The sequence below is a fragment of the Bufo bufo genome, chromosome 2, assembly GCF_905171765.1.
Source record: "Bufo bufo chromosome 2, aBufBuf1.1, whole genome shotgun sequence".
In the NCBI taxonomy this organism is placed as follows: Eukaryota; Metazoa; Chordata; class Amphibia; order Anura; family Bufonidae; genus Bufo; species Bufo bufo.
Window position 1 is genome coordinate 253,240,113 of NC_053390.1, and position 19,884 is coordinate 253,259,996.

The following is a 19,884-nucleotide window of genomic DNA, read 5'->3' on the forward strand; positions in this document are numbered from 1 at the left end:
GAATTGGCCAATTAATTGAGGGCAAGATATGTAAGTCATTTCAGAACCTGCAGCAGGAATTTAATATCCCTAGGGGATGGTTCTATAAATATCTTCAAGTGAGGCATGCCCTTGAGGTCACGCTGCGGAAAGGATGTGTGATAGCCCAAATGGAGGTGGTTCATAAACTTGTTCTCCCAACAGGGGGGGGGGGAAAGAGGGCTGATATCACAGGTGTACGCTCTTCTACTTGATAAATGTTTAGAGGGGTTTCTGCTCTCAAGAATGAAGAAATGGGAGGCTGACTTGGGGGATATATCTAAGGATAAGTGGGATGATATACTGGAAGGAGTCCCCAAGGTGTCCTTGAGTGAACAGGGCAAACTGTCCCAACTATTTATCATACATAGAGTATACAAAACACTGGTGTTCCTAAAAAAGGTTGGAGTAAGAATTGATGACAAGTGTCCAAAGTGTATGGAAGATGGTGCGGATTTGTTACATATGCTGTGGTCTTGTCCAGTAATTGGTAATTATTGGGAAGAAGTAAGGAATATGATTAATAGTAAAATGACGTTGAAAATTCAAAATGATCCCAAGGTGTGTGTATTGGGGTATGTGTCTGAGATTGGAGGGACTGAATCGGTTAAGGTCGCAGTGGCGAGGTTGATGTATGTGGCCAGGAAGCTGGTGGCTATGAGGTGGATCCAGGGAAGTCCGCCTACACTGGGAGAGTTTTAGCGGAAGGTGCATGACATGCTGATATTGGAAAAAGGGGTGTATGTGAAGAGACGGTGTCCTCAGAAGTTTGAAAAACTGTGAAGTGATTGGCTAGCTCATACTCACGTGGTTATATAGGCTCGGTAAGGTTCATGACTAGTTAACAGGGTGGGGAGGTGGTAGGGAAGGGTGGGGGGGATGGGAGGGGATCTGAGATTGTTAGGACATTACAATTCTTTGTCTCAATATTTGTTTCTATATGTGTACACGCTATGTACAGATACATGATATAAATGTGTGTTGGTATTTCACCGGATACTGCTGTACACCGATTCTACAAGGTGGATAAAGAGAGAAAAGACAATGTATTGTTTTTGTAATATCCTGCATTTATTGGTTCAATAAAAACTATTTGATTTAAAAAAAAAAAAGGTATCAGTCAGGAGAAGGGTACAAAAGAATTTCCAAGACATTAGATATACCATGGAACACAGTGAAGACAGCCATCATCATGTGGAGAAAAAATGGCACAACAGTGACATTACCAAGAACTGGCCTACAGCAACATTAAAGGAGCTGCAGGAATATCTGGCAAGTACTGGCTGTGTGGTACATGTGACAACAATCTCCCGTATTGTTATGGTCTGATGAAACCAAGGTTGAACTTTTTGGCCCTAATTCCAAAAGATATGTTTGGCGCATAAACAACACTGCACATCACCAAAATAACACCAAACCCACAGTGAAGCATAGTAGTGGCAGCATCCTGCTTTGGGGCTGTTTTTCTTCAGCTGAAACTGGGGCCTTAGTTAAGCTAGATGGAATTATGAACAGTTCCAAATACCAGTCAATATTGGCACAAAACCTTAAGGCTTCTGCTAGAAAGCTGAACATGAAGAGGAACTTCATCTTTTAACATGACAACGACCCAAAGTATACATCCAAATCAACAAAGGAATGGCTTCACCAGAAGAAGATTAAAGTTTTGGAATGGCCCAGCCAGAGCCCAGACCTGAATCCGATTGAAAATCTGTGGGGTGATCTGAAGAGGGCTGTGCACAGGAGATGCACTCGCAATCTGACAGATTTGAAGTGTTTTTGCCTAGAAGAGTGGGCAAATCTTGCCAAGTCAAAATGTGCCATGCTGATAGACTCATACCCAAAAAGACTGAGTGCTGTAATAAAATGAAAAGGTGCTTCAACAAAGTATTAGTTTAAGGGTGTGCACACTTATGCAACCATATTATTATTATTTTTTTTTTTTTTCCCTCTACCTAAAAGATTTCAGTTTGTTTTTCAATTGAGTTGTACAGTTTATAGGTCATATTAAAGGTGGAAAAAGTTCTGAAATGATTTATCTTTGTCTCATTTTTTTACATCACAGAAACCTGACATTGTAACAGGGGTGTGTAGACTTTTTATATCCACTGTATATATAGTATGTGCAATATATACATTATTCTCTACCCTTATATTCCCTTATAAATCACGTTAGGAATGTAGGTCTAAAGACTCTTGTGTTAGGTGACATTATATTAAAATAGCTTCATTAAAAAAAGTCTCACCCCCCAAAAAATTACATAAAGCCATGGTTTTCATTCAATATTTTATATTTTTAAAAATACATTAGTTCACCATAAAAATACATATATGGTACCACCAGAAGCCTAGCAATGCTTGTAATAGTTATTATTTTTACAGAATATTAAACAGTGAAAAATAAAACAAAAACATCAATCGTGGTAGAGTTGCAGTTTTTTTTTTTTTGCATTACTAGCAAAAAATTTTATAATAAATAAAGGATAAATAATATGCACCCTAAGATGGTACCACTGAAAAAGACAACTCGTCCCACGGAAAACAAACCCTCATACAGCTACATTGATGTAAAAAAAAGTTGTGGAAAAAAACTGGTTCTTAAAAGACCATTCCAGTTGTAACAAGTTATCATCTATTCTCATGATAGGAATAACTATTAAATTGGTAGGGGTCTGACTACTGGACCACTTGAATGTGGGCCCTGTGATAGGCAGGTGTTATTTGGACTTAATTTATAATTTGAAACAATAAAAGACCACTGTCAACAATATTTTGAGGGGCTCAAGAAGTTTTTTACACAAGGATGATATTGGGACTGCCTGAATAGAGGGCTGTCAATTAAAGAGGAATAGGGCATGCACATAGGCGATGGGCATCAGAATAGTGGTGCTGCAAGTCTTCTGCCCACCCCTTGATGCTCAAAAGGGCTAATTAGCATAATAAAAAATGTTGATACCTTATGAAAACTTGTACAAAGATAACTGAGTTTTTTTTTTTTTATCATCATGATTAACCCTACCAGGTAGTATACCTGGTTTAGTAGGGTTAATCATGCTGACATAGGTTCTCCAGGAATGATTTAAAATGGCTGCCAATAACCCTTTCTAGAATATGAGCAGGACTGGTTGGAGGGTTAAGGTTGCAGGACCTCACTACACACATCTCCCTGGCACTTGCATTTACTGGATATAGATGAGTTTTCCTGTCAGACTGCTCAGCCATGAGGGCATATCATAGACAAGATCACATTATTATCATCTATTGTAGAGCAGTGTGATGTGTTTTGAGGCCCCGACCCCTCACCCCTCTAGGCAGCTCTGCAGGTGGGCAGCAAGCACATGGAATTCTGCAAGTCTCATTAAGGTGAGTGGAACCGATTTTTAGTTGCAGAATTTTCTGCCACAAAATCTGCCACGTGTGAAGGCGCCCTAGGAGAGGTTGCTTGGGGCCATTTTAAATAATTCCCGGAGAACTCTTTTAATATATGAATACACTAACATTTACATATTAATAAAAAATGTGCAATTTCAGCAATATAGCATCCAATGTGAAAGTCGTACTCCCTCTGTTGCTTACAATGGCTCTCTTCTGTGTCCAGCAGAAATCAGACAATATTTGAGAATTACACAACGTGTTAAAGCGGCTATCATTCTGTAATTTCTTTAGGAAGCTAATGAAAAACCAGGAGTTATAGAGTGAACCCACCAAGGTGTGACCACATAAACTTCAATCCTCATTAACCTAAGCTTCAGATTTACTGCCGCATCATCCTGTTATGGCTTTACCTACCACTGGGGTATGTACTTCTTTAACCACTCTTTTATAGCTAGTAGAATACTATGATATATTGTTACTAATGTTTACATTATTAATAATGAAAATCCGAATTTAAATATGAAAAAAATGTTAAAAATATTCCCAGAAAACTCAGAATTACTTGGTATATCTCTTCTTTCTTTAAATTGGAAAACTGTATTGCTATTGTAATAAAAGAGGCCATTGTGACACCAAAAGAGGTAGAATACAGTGTGGGCTCAGCATGCATGTGAAACCTGCATTCCCTGAATTTAATAGAGGCCCGTATGGCAGAGGTAGTATTTAACTTAGGTTCCTGTCCAAAAGAGATCGCCTTATCATTGACGGACAGGCACAAATGATTTAGTAGAAAATGTATTTGTCAAGAATCTCACATTTATAACGTAGCATTTTTTTTTTGCAATTAGCATTTTACATTTTCTATAGTGAGTATGGCACTATTGTGTTTTATTTCTGTTTGCAGAGTGCTGTTGCATTGTGTTTGTTTTTGCTTTTGTGCTTCCAGCCATGGCAATTTACATCTGCGCATTGGGATGTGCTCACTAACCCCCACTTTTTTCATTAATATTGTTATGCGTGTGTACTCACATTTGTATTATGTCCCCATCAGTTGTTATGTTAAAATGCTGTAGGTAAAGTGATAAAATAATGCAACAGATCATTTCCTTTGGCTTTTTTGAACAAACCAAATTGGAAAAGTTAAAAAATTGGTCAGAAAAGAAGCAAATTAAGTTTAATGTGGATACATTTAAGGTTATACAAATAGGATATTGCATATGACTTGGATATATTACTGGATAGTCAGCTGAGCTTTAGCAATCGGTGCTAGGTAGCTACTGCCAAGTCAAATAAGGTCATGGCTTCATTCAAAGGCGACCTACAGTAGATGATGAAAACTTTGTTTTACCTTTACTCAAATAACAAGTCAGGGTGCACATGTAATATCGGTACAGATTTACTAATCTTTAGTAAAGTACACCAGTCTCAATCAGATGCTGCTCTGGCATAAGATGGGCCAAATTTATTAAGAGGTTCAAGCCTCTTTTTAAGCGCTGCAAAGGCCCATTCTTCTCCTGCCCATGCCCTGCCTACTTTGTAGAAAAGTGGCGATTGCGGCATAAACAAGAAAAGAGTCAAAATGTTTGTGCAAAAGGAGGTTTTGGTATATATTTGCAACTTCTCTACACCAGAAAACTAACTTTAAAAGCTTTGATACATCTCACCCACAGTGTAAACTTAGCTACACCTCGGATTAGACACACTTCTTTTCCTTATGCCATCTTATGGCTGTTACCCACCAACAATTTCCACCAAGAACAAAATTAAACATGGTGCACTTTTCTTAGAAATAGCAGGGCAGATTTACTAGACAATGTAAACTTAGTCTAAGGAGTCTAAAGATGCCATGGAATGCGGACCGGATTGTTCCAACTACAGTGTGAACTTGCCATCTGCTCTACCTCATCCTGATGTGGGTGCTTGGGAATCATGAATTCTAGCTGGGCTCCTGCTGTAGGTATGTTTAGCATCCTCTAAGCAGTACAGCTTGAGCAGTACCTTTTGACTGTACACACATAGGAAGGAAAGACAAAAGTATAGTGCAGACCACGGGGGGCTGGGGGGGGGGGCAATTTGTTTTATTATTGCATTGTACTTATTTTGAGCTAAAAATATTTTTTTCAGTTGGTGTTTATTAAACATATGGCATCCTCTTTTCTGTACAGATCTGACATGCTGTACCAGCGGCCTGTGGATTTTCTGTCATCTGAGGAGCAGACAACTTCTTGTGTGCTCTCTGACTGATAAGAATGGGGCTAAATAAGTGTTTATGACCTCTTAGTTTAGAGATAAAGATTATTAGATGACCAGCACAAGTGAAAGTGAAAGTACCAGTTAGGGCTCTTTCACACCTGCGTTATTGTCTTCCGGCATAGAGTTCCGTCGTCGGGGCTCTATGCCGGAAGAATCCTGATCAGGATTATCCTAATGCATTCTGAATGGAGAGTAATCCGTTCAGGATGCATCAGGATGTCTTCAGTTCCGGTACGGAACGTTTGTTGGCCGGAGAAAATACCGCAGCATGCTGCGCTTTTTGCTCCGGCCAAAAATCCGGAACACTTGCCGCAAGGCCGGATCCGGAATTAATGCCCATTGGAAGGCATTGATCCGGATCCGGCCTTAAGCTAAACGTCGTTTCGGCGCATTGCCGGAGCCGACATTTAGCTTTTTCAGAGTGGTTACCATGGCTGCCGGGACGCTAAAGTCCTGACAGCCATGGTAAGTGTAGCGGGGAGCGGGGGAGCAGTGTACTTACCGTCCGTGCGGCTCCCCGGGCGCTCCAGAGTGACGTCAGGGCGCCCCAAGCGCATGGATCACGTGATCACATGGATCACGTCATCCATGCGCATGGGGCGCTCTGACGTCATTCTGGAGCGCCCCGGGAGCCGCACGGACTGTAAGTATACCGCTCCCCCGCTCCCCGCTCCTACTATGGCAACCAGGACTTTAATAGCGTCCTGGGTGCCATAGTAACACTGAAAGCATTTGGAAGACGGTTCCGTCTTCAAATGCTTTCAGTACACTTGCGTTTTTCCGGATCCGGAGTGTAATTCCGGCAAGTGGAGTACACGCCGGATCCGGACAACGCAAGTGTGAAAGAGGCCTTACACAGTTAGAAAAACAATTAACTCTTTGTGACAGAAAGGCTCGATATTTTTATTAAAAGCCAATTGAGAATATAATTTTTAGCAAAAAATAAGTACAATGCAATGAAGAACAAAAATGGCCTCCAAAGGTGTACATAGACTTGAAATATAAATATTGATAAGATATAAGATATACAAACTTAAAAACAAATTGTGTTAATTAAAATTATTGCTATAAATCCTTATCATACGTGTACATCCCAAAACAATGGGGTACTCTAATAAAAGTTAGCTTTTAGCGCAGCTATTTTCAATCTTCCCCAATGTCTATAGACACTATCTATTAATAATAAAAATGTATCTCTCAACTACAACAATACAATGTATATTTGGCTGAGAGCGTAATAACCTAATAGAAATTCCTAAAAAGTTGGAATATGGAAATGATTATCAAGGCATGTCTTCAGGAAGTCTGTATCCCAGAGATGGGCCAACCAGCATCTGGCAAATAAGTCAACCCTGCCCCAAGACACGCCAGAGGGAATCACTAGTAACATGCCCCTCCATTAACCAATCAGACCAAAAGAGAGAAGCCCGAAGGCTAAAAACTATACTTCTATAACTACTGTTTGGAAAAAAAAAAACACTTCTAATAATACTATCTGAGATTTTTTTTTATTCAAAATCAGTATTTAGACCTCAGTATTTAGACACGTTATAAGAGAATAGATCTAAAAACCCTCCTGTCTGGTTAACGTCTTCTCAGGCAGCTGCTGCTGCTAAAGCTAATAACACCATGGGTTGCATCAAAAGGGGCATAGACACTTTACAAATCACCAGTCAGACTACACATGGAGTACTGTGTACAGTTCTGGGCTTCTGTGCACAAGACAGACATAGCAGAGACTCACAGAAGGGCAACTAAAGTAATAGGTGGAATGGGTGGACTACAGTACCCAGAAAGAAGGTCAAAATTAGGGTTATTTAGTGTGTAAAGAAAAAGGCTGAGGAAAGATCTAATGACCATGTATAAATATATCAAAGTTCAATACAGAGATCTTTCCCATCATCTATTTATATCCAGGGCTATTTATATCCATGACAAGGGGACATCTTCTCCATTTAGAATAAAGAAGGTTTCTTCAACAACATAGAAGAGGATTCTTTACTGTAAGAGCAATGAGACTATGGAATTCTCTGCCTGAGGAGGTGGTGATGGTGAATTCACTAAAAGAGTTCAAGGACTTCCGATTCCGGCGCCAACATGGCAAGTCGCGCTGAGTGAAGCTCCGCAACAGCCCGCACTTAGCTAGCCTGACTCCCTACCTTACCTGACTTGACGGAGCTCATGATATGGGTCTATCCCACGCAGAGACCTACCGGTTTTGTATGGACCGGTTTTTAGTTACAATGGGGAGCAGTAACAAACAGAAAAGTCCACTGAAGGTCACCAGATCGCAGTCTGTGGCGCGAAGCATGCGGATCACGCCCCCCATTCGGCCCTTACAGAGACGCCGCCGATACAATCAGAAGAGGATCCCGGAGTAGAGTCAGATCAGCCTGAAGATTTCGCTGTAGATTACAAGCAACTGGCTCTAGAGGTGTATCCTCACGGATTTACAAGAGTCCCTCTCTACTACGGTCTCCTTGTAGCAGATCCACCAAGACCTGGCAGAACATGGCCGCCGCCTAACTGAAGGAGAGGGGAGAATTACCTCACTAGAAGAGGACCAGAACCACTACCGCTCCGAATACTCCAGACTCCAACAAGAAAACAAAAGAATCTTGCTGAAATTGGATGATCTGGAAAATCGTTCGCGAAGGAACAATTTGCGGTTAGTGGGTATAGCCGAGACAATACCCCTGCACAAACTGATAAAGTTATGTGAGCAAGAACTCCCTCAGGCACTGAATCTACCTGCCCACTGCAAAGTGGAGAGGGCTCACAGAATCGGTCAAGCACTGTTGCCAGCAGGGAGACCGGACCGAGAACCAGCAGAGCAGGCGGCTCTCAACCAAAGGCCGAGGCAGGTGATAGTGCGTTACCTTGACTACTCTGAAAAAGCGGCCATACTCAGAGCCTACAAAAATAGCAAGACACCCCTGATGTTAAGGGGCTCCCGAGTTCTTCTATTCGAAGATTTTTCAGCAGAGGTCACCAGACGAATACGGGAATTTTCTTCACTTTGTTCGGATCTTTACAGTGCTCAAGTAAAATTCGCCCTACTTTACCCTGCGACCCTACGAGTTCATAATGCGGAGGGATCCATTGCTACTTACCAAGATCCTCAAGAAGCTAGGAGCGCCTTGAATCACATACTTCGCAAGGAGGGAGAACGTTCTCCGCGTGACAACAACCGAAGACGCGCATTCCCGTAGTGCAAAGGTCAGTGCATGACTGGAATCGGTTATGCCCCATATGACTCTTTCATAGTCAGAGATACAGTGAATACCAGATTATATGTCTGGACGTGTCTGTTCGGACTTGGTCAAAGCTCATTCCGGGACTGAGTCATTCGAGACGTGACCCGATATTCGACATATTCGACGTGTTCGTCACGCTCACCCTATCCGGATTTGGTTGTTTATTTGTTCATTTATGATTAATGAGACCTCCAGTGCATACTTTTACTTTTTCACAGGGCTATTTGTGGACTAATGCAGTTCATTGCCTCAGCGGGATAATGATTCGCGCTATAACGCTGTGTTGGGAAGAAGTGAGGTCCGGGTTTTGCAGTTTTTGGTTTGTTACTAAGGGGGGGGGGGGGACATTGTTTATTGGGGAGCGGTTTTATGTGCTTTCATCTCAGATACCGAGGTCAATGCTTAATCTTTGGAATCAGACCGTTACGGAAAATATCTACTTTAAGACACAACTATGACTAGAATTGTCACGTGGAACGTGAAGGGGTTAAAGTCACCACACAAGAGATTCATGGTCCTAAGACATTTGAAACATCTACACACAGACGTTGCTTTTCTCCAGGAGACTCATTTGTCAAGATCTGATTTTCACCGAATACAACGTCTGTGGGTAGGTCAGGTCCTTGCTTCTCCGGCAGATGGATCCAGGGGGGAAAGCTGCTTTTGATAAATAGACGTTTACAGTGTAAAATCGTAAATAGTAAGGAAGATAACGAGGTCAGACTCCTTCATGTTCTTCTTCAATTACCAACAGAAACCTTAAGCATTTATAACGTCTATGGACCAAATGAGAGCAACACAATTTTTTTTTGATAACCTACGCAACATGGTCATGCAAGATACAACACCACTCTGTATAATAGCGGGAGACATGAATACGGTTATGTCCTTCTCAGAGGATAGACGAAGCGATGCAAAACATCAACCTAAACCTAGAAATCGAGATGTAATATTAGGTAGAATTGTGGCTGACCTACACATGCACGACGTTTGGAGATCCACCCATCCAGAAGATAGGGAATTCACCCATTTTTCCCAACCTCACAACTCTTGGTCACGTATTGACTACTTCTTGGTCACTGAATCTATTCTGCAGCGCACAATATCAACGGAAATAGGAGATCTAGTCATTTTGGATCACTCCCCGGTGATCATGGAAATTACAGATTCAGTGCCAAGGGGAAGTGATTTTCTTTGGAGGTTCCCTTCAGATCTAGTATCCAATGAAAATTTTGTAGAAATGTTGAATCACTGGTGGTTAGAATATTGGGAGGAAAACTCCCCCACGAGTGAATCCCAGCTGGTTTGGAGAGCAGGTAAAGCAGTACTAAGAGGCAAGATACTGGCATATATTGCCAACTGGAAGAAAAAAGTAAACATGAAATTACGAGAACTTACAGATGTGCTTAGGAAATCTTACACCCAACATTTATTGCACCCCTCTGCATCCACCAAAACAAGCTGGGTGGAGGCTAAAAATGCATATGATAGTTGGCTTAGGAGGAGAGAGGAATTAGAGGGTAAAAAGAAAGAGGCGAAATACTATACCATACTAAGTATGGTAACAAAGCGGGTAGACTTCTGGCCTCCCTAGCGAAAGGCTTAAAGCCCCCTACTCAAATAGCAGCGTTGAGGGATAATGAGGGTTCTCTGTTCACAAGACCCAAACAAATAGTGGATATCTTTAAAAAGTTTTATGCTGACCTTTATACCACCACTGTGAATCCTGAAGTTCAGGGAAAAACATGGCTGGACAGTTTGTCCTTGCCGACGGTCTCTCAGGAGGAGTTAGAGATTTTAAATAAACCTATCACGGTGGAAGAGGTTCAGAGGGTCATTAAGAACTCTAGCAATGGGAAAGCACCGGGACCGGACGGCTTTACTAATGAGTTTAATAAAGCATTGAACCCTCAGATTGCCCCGGTTCTTACATCTCTATACAATCAAATCTTGCAAGGACAAGAGATTCCTCAGGATATGAATACGGCATACATAAAAGTTCTACCGAAGGAGGGTAAGGACTGTACCCTACCTTCATCGTATTGCCCAATATCCCTGATTAATAATGACCTAAAATATATCTCCAAGATTTTGGCAGACAGGGTAGCCACTTTTCTGCCTCGGCTCATTTCCCCCCATCAAGTGGGTTTTGTTCAGGGCAGGTCAGCGGTGTATAATATCCGTAAGGTCTTGGCGGTGCTAGATGACATCAAGATAAATCCACATCTTCATCCATCTCCAGCTTTGCTCGCCATTGACGTGGAAAAAGCATTTGACAATGTGGGCTGGGGATGGTTGAATGAGGTGTTAGATGTGATGGGATTTGAAGGACCTTTTAGAGAATACATCAAGACTTTATATAGCTCCCCACTTGCTAGGATTTAAATTCCGGGATTCCTGTCAGAGGAATTTTGTGTTGCAAAAAGGCACCAGGCAAGGGTGTCTGCTCTCGCCTTTATTATTTAATATTGCCTTAGAACCACTTTCTAGAGCCCTTAACCAAGACCACTCCATTAGATGAATTAACATCAAATCCCAGACCCTTAAACACGCACTTTTCGCGGATGATCTCTTATTATTCTTATCACATCCCCAAGCTGGTATTCCCATACTATTCAATTTATTAGAGCACTTCGTCCAGCTTTCTGCTTTTAAAGTCAATAGATCTAAGTGTGAATTACTAAATTTGTCCCCTTCACCTAGTCTAAATCCCAAAATGCTACAAGATTTACCAGTTGCTGTGACAAACACCTGTATTAAATACCTAGGTATAAAAATAGGTAAGACGCCAGATACTTTATACACTTTAAACTATCCCCCTCTATTTAAAAAAAATCACTGCGGAGCTCAATTCCTGGACAATTCTACCCATTTCGCTCCTTGGTAGATGCTCGCTGATAAAGATGATGAGTTTTAGCAAACTCTTGTATCCTATGCAGACATTACCTATTCTCCTGAAGCACAAGGATATTCAAAATCTACAAAATTGTTTATTTGGCGATCTAAGAGGAGTAGAATATCCTTGAAGACTCTGGCTAGACAAAAAGACAGAGGAGGGGTGGGATTTCCTGACATCAGAAAATACAACCTTGCTAGTTTACTGAGACATAGTTTGGACTGGGTGCATAATACGTCACACTACTCAGTTTTACAGGTAGAGAAGGAAATGGCCAGACCTTGGTGCTTAAACGCGCTTTTACATACCAAATATGCGCAACTGCCTTCCAGTATAAAGCATAGCATTTTATTCAGAGACACAATAGCCGCATGGAAGGCAGTGAGAAAGATGTTTGATCTTCCCTTCTTAGTTTCCAAACGCATATCCCTTTGGGATCACCCGGAATTTGAGGCCCTATCCATTAATGCCCAATTTGCCCAATGGAGGGCTAGGGGGATTAGTAATGTAGAACACGTATGGAACCGAGAGGAAGGTAAATGTTATACTTTCCAAGAACTTAGGTTGTAATACCAAATGCTGACATCTCACTTCCTGGCATACCAACAATTGATGTCATTCTTGTCTTCCAGAATCAGGGAGTTGTCATGTGAATTTTCAACCAACACTTTTGACTCTTTCCTGCTCTCCAAAGAACCAAGAAAGGACCTGGCAACCATATATGGTTAAGAGATCTTGACACTAAATTGGGTGATACCTTGCTTTTTAAGTCATGGCTCATGTTTTTCTCTAATCTGGTTTTACCAGACCAACTTCTGGATGGGTGGATCCTCATAAGAAAGGTGGTGGGTAGTGAGATTTGGCGGGAGACATATTTTAAAATTATGCATAGAGCAATTTATGGATTTTACTTGCCGAAATCTACAAACAATATGTCGACTGATAAATTGACACACTGTCCGAAATGCAAAATGCCGGACACTGACGTCACTCACGGGCTGTGGGAATGCACTATGGTTCACACCTTTTGGAGGGCTCTTCTTGACATGCTAAGCACCAAATGTAATCTGAAGATTAATATGGATCCAGAGGTCTTCCTATTTCATGTTGGGCGGTCAGAGATATCTTCAAAAATTCCGCCAGCTTTTCATGTGATGTTGATTTTGGCTTCCAAGAGGTGTCTTTTAAACCATTGGCTGCAATCAAAAGTTCCAACGATAACAGAAGTGGTGCAACAAACTACAAATTGTCTGATACTTGAACGTATAGAGGCAGAACAAGCCAAAACGAAACTTACAGCGCCTTTCTTTAAAAAATAGAGGCAGTACATGGAGGCTTTAATGTCAGACCAGGAAATACTAACACATATAACTCCATTTGTTCATACAGAATAGTATTTGAAATTAGATACCACAGATTCTTGGTATCAACTTCACAAAAAGTTTCCGTCGCCTCTAATAGTGATGGGGTGATGGATGTGGACGGAAGCTGTCTGCGGCTTTCTCTCTTTCTCAGTACTGGGTTTTCAAGGAGGGGTTAGTCGAAAATTGGTTACTGGATTTATAGTTATCGAATCCATAATTCTGAGACCAGCTAGGCATATAATAAATAAGTTTGCAACTCGTGCATATCTGAGATGGAGGTTTGTTTTGGGAGGGGGGGGGAGGAGAGGGTTAAGTGGGTTTAAAAATAAAAATAAATATTTTGGTCATGTACAACTCTGTACCTTTCCTGGTGAGAAATGATTCATGGAAAATAAGATTGTAAACATTGATTGTACACCGATGCATATCCTTTCTGTCTGATTTGTGATCGTACATGTACTTTTCAATAAAGAGAAGTAAAAAAAAAAAAAAAGAGTTCAAGTGGGGCCTGGATGTATTTTTGGAGTGTAATAATATTACTGGCTACAGTTACTAGAATTCTGGAGAAGGGTCCTTGATCCAGGGAGTAATGCCCTTCTCTGGATCAACTTCTTAGGATAACAGGCTGAAAAAAAATTGGACGTATGTCTTTTTTTCAGCCTTACAAAATATGTCAATATGTAAAGAATATAGCACCCACAATCTGCATACTGTAGCCTCATACCAAATACTAATTGTTGGATAATGGAGTGCCTGTTACAGCTTATATGAATTAGATACAGTATATCCTGATTAAGTTCCACATATTTGTGTTGGCGAGAATTTTGTCCAACAAACATTATTGTGATCACAAGTAAGCAGTCTTTTATATCTCTCCTCATTTTGGCCACACAGATACCTCTCTTTGCCAGTGTCAAGATGAATATTGTGTTAAAACAAGGCCAGGCCAAACTTCTTGCATCTGGTTATATTTCTACTAGCATGATTCTCATATACAAGACAGCATAGACAGCATATTGAACTCCATAGACCAAATCCAGTCCGATGATTGTTAAAAAATTTTTTATATATTCAGAAATATTAACATCACGCTTTTTTTTTTTTTTTTTGTGTTCCCAGGTACTGCCTCTTAATCTGCCACTTCTTACTCTGGTTTTGGGTATTGGTGGCACATTCCAGTATGGTCTACACATTTCCATCATTAATTCGCCCTCAAAAGTAAGTATTTTATACTTTAGACTTCACTGCACACAGTTTGGGTTATATTACTGTAACAGATCGTTTCAGCAGACAAGGGGTTAAAATACGTTTAGGCGATGTGCCCCTTTCTGGGAGACAGGCCCAGCTACTGCAGAACACCGATGTCCCGAATTAGATACAAAGTAGCACTCCAAACTGGAACCTCACGAATAGCTGCTAGCAGACGAACAGGAATCAGCTTACACTCCTGGCAATCAGTCTCTAACAGCAAACAGCGGATCCCCCCAATAACGAGACAAGGCTCCGTGTTGAGGGTCAAGCAGTGGTCTGAGGTGCTGGTACACCCAGCCTGGTTTTTATTACAGTCTTTTCAAATACAGGACCACCCACAGGGAGGTATAAAACAACCAATCACATATCGGTTACATCCCACATATTCCCTCCCCTTATCCTGAGAGGAAACTCAATTACACATACAGTTAAAACATACTTTCTACCTAACTTTCATAACTCTAAAACCATACATCACATTCACATAAAAATTACATATTCACAATCAATCCATTCAGGGGAACAACATGTTACAAAATGGCATGAATCAGACCAGGGGTTGAAAAGTTAGTAAAAGTATCTTTTGGGCCCTGGCTGGCAGCATGGCAATCTGGCCCAAGCAGGTTTTACAGAGACAATACATCCCCACAATGCATCATGGTTTCCTCCTCTCTGCCCTGGAGACACCCGAGGCATAATCCAATTATCTCTCAAGACAAAGAGAAATCACCAATACACATGTTGGAACAACAGGACAGACATCACCATTTAAACACACAATGGGACAATGGCACAATAGAAACACACCCAGCATATTCCTCCCAAGCTGACAAGTTACACTTATTATAAATTGTTACAACTTTGTGAGTTTACATTGGCCATACATATAACTTACATCAATTTAAACAGTATAACTTGGGGACAAACCTATCCAAAATTCACTTGAATAGGTTCAGGGGTTTAAAAGTTAGTATGGGCCATAATCCTGAGGCAAGAGGCTGATAAACAGGCCTCTCAAAAACCCAGTGACGAGGTTGGTTTAGCCACAATTACTTCTGGTGCCCTTCCACCACTGAGACGGACTGGCCATCCATTGCAGGACTGTGCATCCCACAGCTGGGCATTGCAGAGATATTAGGCCAGAAATTGCATGCCTTTGGTCAATTGGGAAGATTTGCATTGTATATCTGAAGAGAGACTTAGAGGGACTGTTATTATTTACATCCCCTATACACTGCCTTTGGGAAATATCTGGTGTGTATAATATCTGGGGGTTGTGCTCATTACTTATACTTGTACTGAGTGGGTGATGGATGGCACAGTACAAGAGAGACTATATTTTGCTTTAACCAAGCTGGCCTGGTAATTTGTCCGCTTATCCGACCTGGTCCCCTGTTCTCCTTCCTTGTACCCCACTGCTCATCTAACACCAAGGGCACCCCAGCCACCATCAGGCAGGAGCCCCCAAATCCAGGGTGTCCACCAGGGGAAAGAAAAGGTGCGCCCCTCAAACGACTGCACACTCAGCCTGGTGAAGCGCTAGAACAGGGCTAGCCACCATGAGGACTACAGCCATCCTCATCGCCACCACTCCTATCATCCCCACTCCCATGTTTTCCTCTGCAGGCCGGTGCTGTGCATAAAAATGCCTTAGGCCTAGTTCACACGAACGTATGGCTTTTATAGTTTTTTGCTGTCCGTTTTTCACGGATCCGTTGTTCCGTTTTTGAGTTCCGTTGTGTTTTCGTTTCTGTTCCGTTTTTCCGTTCCGTTTTTCCGTATGGCATATACAGTGTACAGTAATTACATAGAAAAAATTGGGCTGGGCATAACATTTTCAATAGATGGTTCAGCAAAAAACGGAACGGAAACGGAAGACATACGGATGCATTTCCGTATGTGTTCCGTTTTTTTTGCGGACCCATTGACTTGAATGGTGCCACGACCCGTGATTTACGGCCAAATATAGGACAAGCTCTATCCTTAAACGGAACGGAAAAACGGAAATACGGAAACGGAATGCATACTGAACACATTCCGTTTTTTTTGCGGAACCATTGAAATGAATGGTTCCGTATACGGACCATATACGGAACACAAAAAAACGGCCCGTACACCCGCAAAAAAAACGTTCGTGTGAACTAGGCCTTAAATGCTTCTGCCAAGAAAATTGCTATTGTGTGTCTTGGTTAAAATGTCTTTCTAAAGAGAAATGCTTAGTAACCATTATTTGTAGCTACAGTAGAAAATAGCATATGATACAAACATGAGAAATTACATTGTTTTTACTTGTATTATAAATTGATGTAAGTATAATACACTTTCACCTTACATTCTGTTTCTTTAGTATGTTCAAAGGTTTATAAACACCACATGGGAGGAACGATATGGAACGATCCTACATCCAGACACCATTATGTTACTTTGGTCCATTATTGTTTCTATATACAGTATAGGTGGACTCCTGGGCTCCCTAATAGTGGGATATCTGTCAGTCACGTTTGGAAGGTACCTACTGTACATGTTTGATATATAACTTGAAGTTTAACTACCTCAGCCCCTATGGCTTAAACACCCTTAATGACCAGGCCACTTTTTACACTTCTGACCTACCCTACTTTCACGGTTTATTGCTCGGTCATGCAACTTACCACCCAAATGAATTTTACCTCCTTTTCTTCTCACTAACAGAGCTTTCATTTGGTGGTATTTCATTGCTGCTGACATTTTTACTTTTTTTGTTATTAATCGAAATTTAACGATTTTTTTGCAAAAAATGACATTTTTCACTTTCAGTTGTAAAATTTGGCAAAAAAAAACGACATCCATATATAAATTTTGCTCTAAATTTATTGTTCTACATGTCTTTGATAAAAAAAAAAATGTTTGGGTAAAAAAAAAAATGGTTTGGGTAAAAGTTATAGCGTTTACAAACTATGGTACAAAAATGTGAATTTCCGCTTTTTGAAGCAGCTCTGACTTTCTGAGCACCTGTCATGTTTCCTGAGGTTCTACAATGGCCAGACAGTACAAACACCCCACAAATGACCCCATTTCGGAAAGTAGACACCCTAAGGTATTCACTGATGGGCATAGTGAGTTCATAGAAGTTTTAATTTTTTGTCACAAGTTAGCGGAAAATGCTGATTTTTTTTTTTTTTTTCTTACAAAGCCTCATATTCCACTAACTTGTGACAAAAAATAAAAAGTCCTATGAACTCACTATGCCCATCAGCGAATACCTTTGGGTGTCTTCTTTCCAAAATGGGGTCACTTGTGGGGTAGTTATACTGCCCTGGCATTCTAGGGGCCCAAATGTGTGGTAAGGAGTTTGAAATCAAATTCTGTAAAAAATGGCCGGTGAAATCCGAAAGGTGCTCTTTGTAATTTGGACCCCTTTGCCCACCTAGGCTGCAAAAAAGTGTCACACATGTGGTATCGCCGTACTCAGGAGAAGTTGGGGAATGTGTTTTGGGGTGTCATTTTACATATACCCATGCTGGGTGAGAGAAATATCTTGGCAAAAGACAACTTTTCCCATTTTGTTATACAAAGTTGGCATTTGACCAAGATATTTCTCTCACCCAGCATGGGTATATGTAAAATGACACCCCAAAACACATTCCCCAACTTCTCCCGAGTACGGAGATACCACATGTGTGACACTTTTTTGCAGCCTAGGTGGGCAAAGGGGCCCACATTCCAAAGTGCACCTTTCGGATTTCACAGGCCATTTTTTACAGAATTTGATTTCAAACTCCTTACCACACATTTGGGCCCCTAGAATGCCAGGGCAGTATAACTACCCCACAAGTGACCCCATTTTGGAAAGAAGACACCCCAAGGTATTTCGTGATGGGCATAGTGAGTTCATGGAAGTTTTTATTTTTTGTCACAAGTTAGTGGAATATGAGACTTTGTAAGAAAAAAAAAAAAAAAATCATCATTTTCCACTAACTTGTGACAAAAAATAAAAAATTCTAGGAACTCGCCATGCCCCTCACGGAATACCTTGGGGTGTCTTCTTTCCAAAATGGGGTCACTTGTGGGGTAGTTATACTGCCCTGGCATTTTCCAGGGGCCCTAATGTGTGGTAAGTAGGTAAATGACCTGTGAAATCCTAAAGGTGCTCTTGGGAATGTGGGCCCCTTTGCCCACCTAGGATGCAAAAAAGTGTCACACATGTGGTATCGCCGTATTCAGGAGAAGTTGGGCAATGTGTTTTGGGGTGTCTTTTTACATATACTCATGCTGGGTGAGAGAAATATCTCGGCAAAAGACAACGTTTCCCATTTTTTTATACAAAGTTGGCATTTGACACCCCAAAACACATTGCCCAACTTCTCCTGAGTACGGCGATACCAGATGTGTGACACTTTTTTGCAGCCTAGATGCGCAAAGGGGCCCACATTCCTTTTATGAGGGCATTTTTAGACATTTGGATCCCAGACTTCTTCTTACGCTTTAGGGCCCCTAGAATGCCAGGGCAGTATAAATACCCCACATGTGACCCCATTTTGGAAAGAAGACACCCCAAGGTATTCAATGAGGGGCATGGCGAGTTCATAGAATTTTTTTTTTTTTGGCACAAGTTAGCGGAAATTGATTTTATTTTTTTTTTTCTCACAAAGTCTCCCTTTCCGCTAACTTGGGACAAAAATTTCAATCTTTCATGGACTCAATATGCCCCTCACGGAATACCTGGGGGTGTCTTCTTTCCGAAATGGGGTCACATGTGGGGTATTTATACTGCCCTGGCATTCTAGGGGCCCTAAAGCGTGAGAAGAAGTCTGGAATATAAATGTCAACATTTTTTTACGCATTTGGATTCCGTGAGGGGTATGGTGACTTCATGTGAGATTTTATTTTTTGACACAAGTTAGTGGAATATGAGACTTTGTAAGAAAAAAAATAATAATTTCCGCTAACTTGGGCCAAAAAAATTTCTGAATGGAGCCTTACAGGGGGGTGATCAATGACAGGGGGGTGATCAATGACAGGGGGGTGATCAATGACAGGGGGGTGATCAGGGAGTCTATATGGGGTGATCACCCCCCTGTCATTGATCACCCCCCTATAAGGCTCCATTCAGATGTCCGTATGTGTTTTGCGGATCCGATCCATGTATCCGTGGATCCGTAAAAATCATACGGACATCTGAATGCAGCCTTACAGGGGGGTGATCAATGACAGGGGGGTGATCAGGGAGTCTATATGGGGTGATCACCCCCCTGTAAGGCTCCATTCAGATGTCCGTATGTATTTTGCGTATCCGATCCATCTATCAGTGGATCCGTAAAAATCATGCGGACGTCTGAATGGAGCTTTACAGGGGGGTGATCAATGACAGGGGGGTAATCAGGGAGTCTATATGGGGTGATCACCACAGTCATTGATCACGCCCCTGTAAGGCTCCATTCAGACGTTCGTATGCGTTTTGCGGATCCGATCCATCTATCAGTGGATCCGT

The 19,884-nt window shown here is 41.4% G+C and overlaps 1 protein-coding gene across 1 annotated transcript in view; it reads left to right on the forward strand.

Moving 5' to 3' along the window:
* The window catches only part of LOC120988735 (solute carrier family 2, facilitated glucose transporter member 11-like), a 58,449-nt gene that overhangs the window by 10,055 nt on the left and 28,510 nt on the right, over positions 1 to 19,884 (forward strand). Inside the window, exons 3-5 of the mRNA XM_040416383.1 lie at positions 3,685 to 3,814; positions 14,283 to 14,381; positions 16,762 to 16,922. Of these exons, the coding sequence (XP_040272317.1) occupies positions 3,794 to 3,814; positions 14,283 to 14,381; positions 16,762 to 16,922 (281 nt within the window). The 5' untranslated portion in view covers positions 3,685 to 3,793. The remainder of the gene's footprint in view (positions 1 to 3,684; positions 3,815 to 14,282; positions 14,382 to 16,761; positions 16,923 to 19,884) is intronic.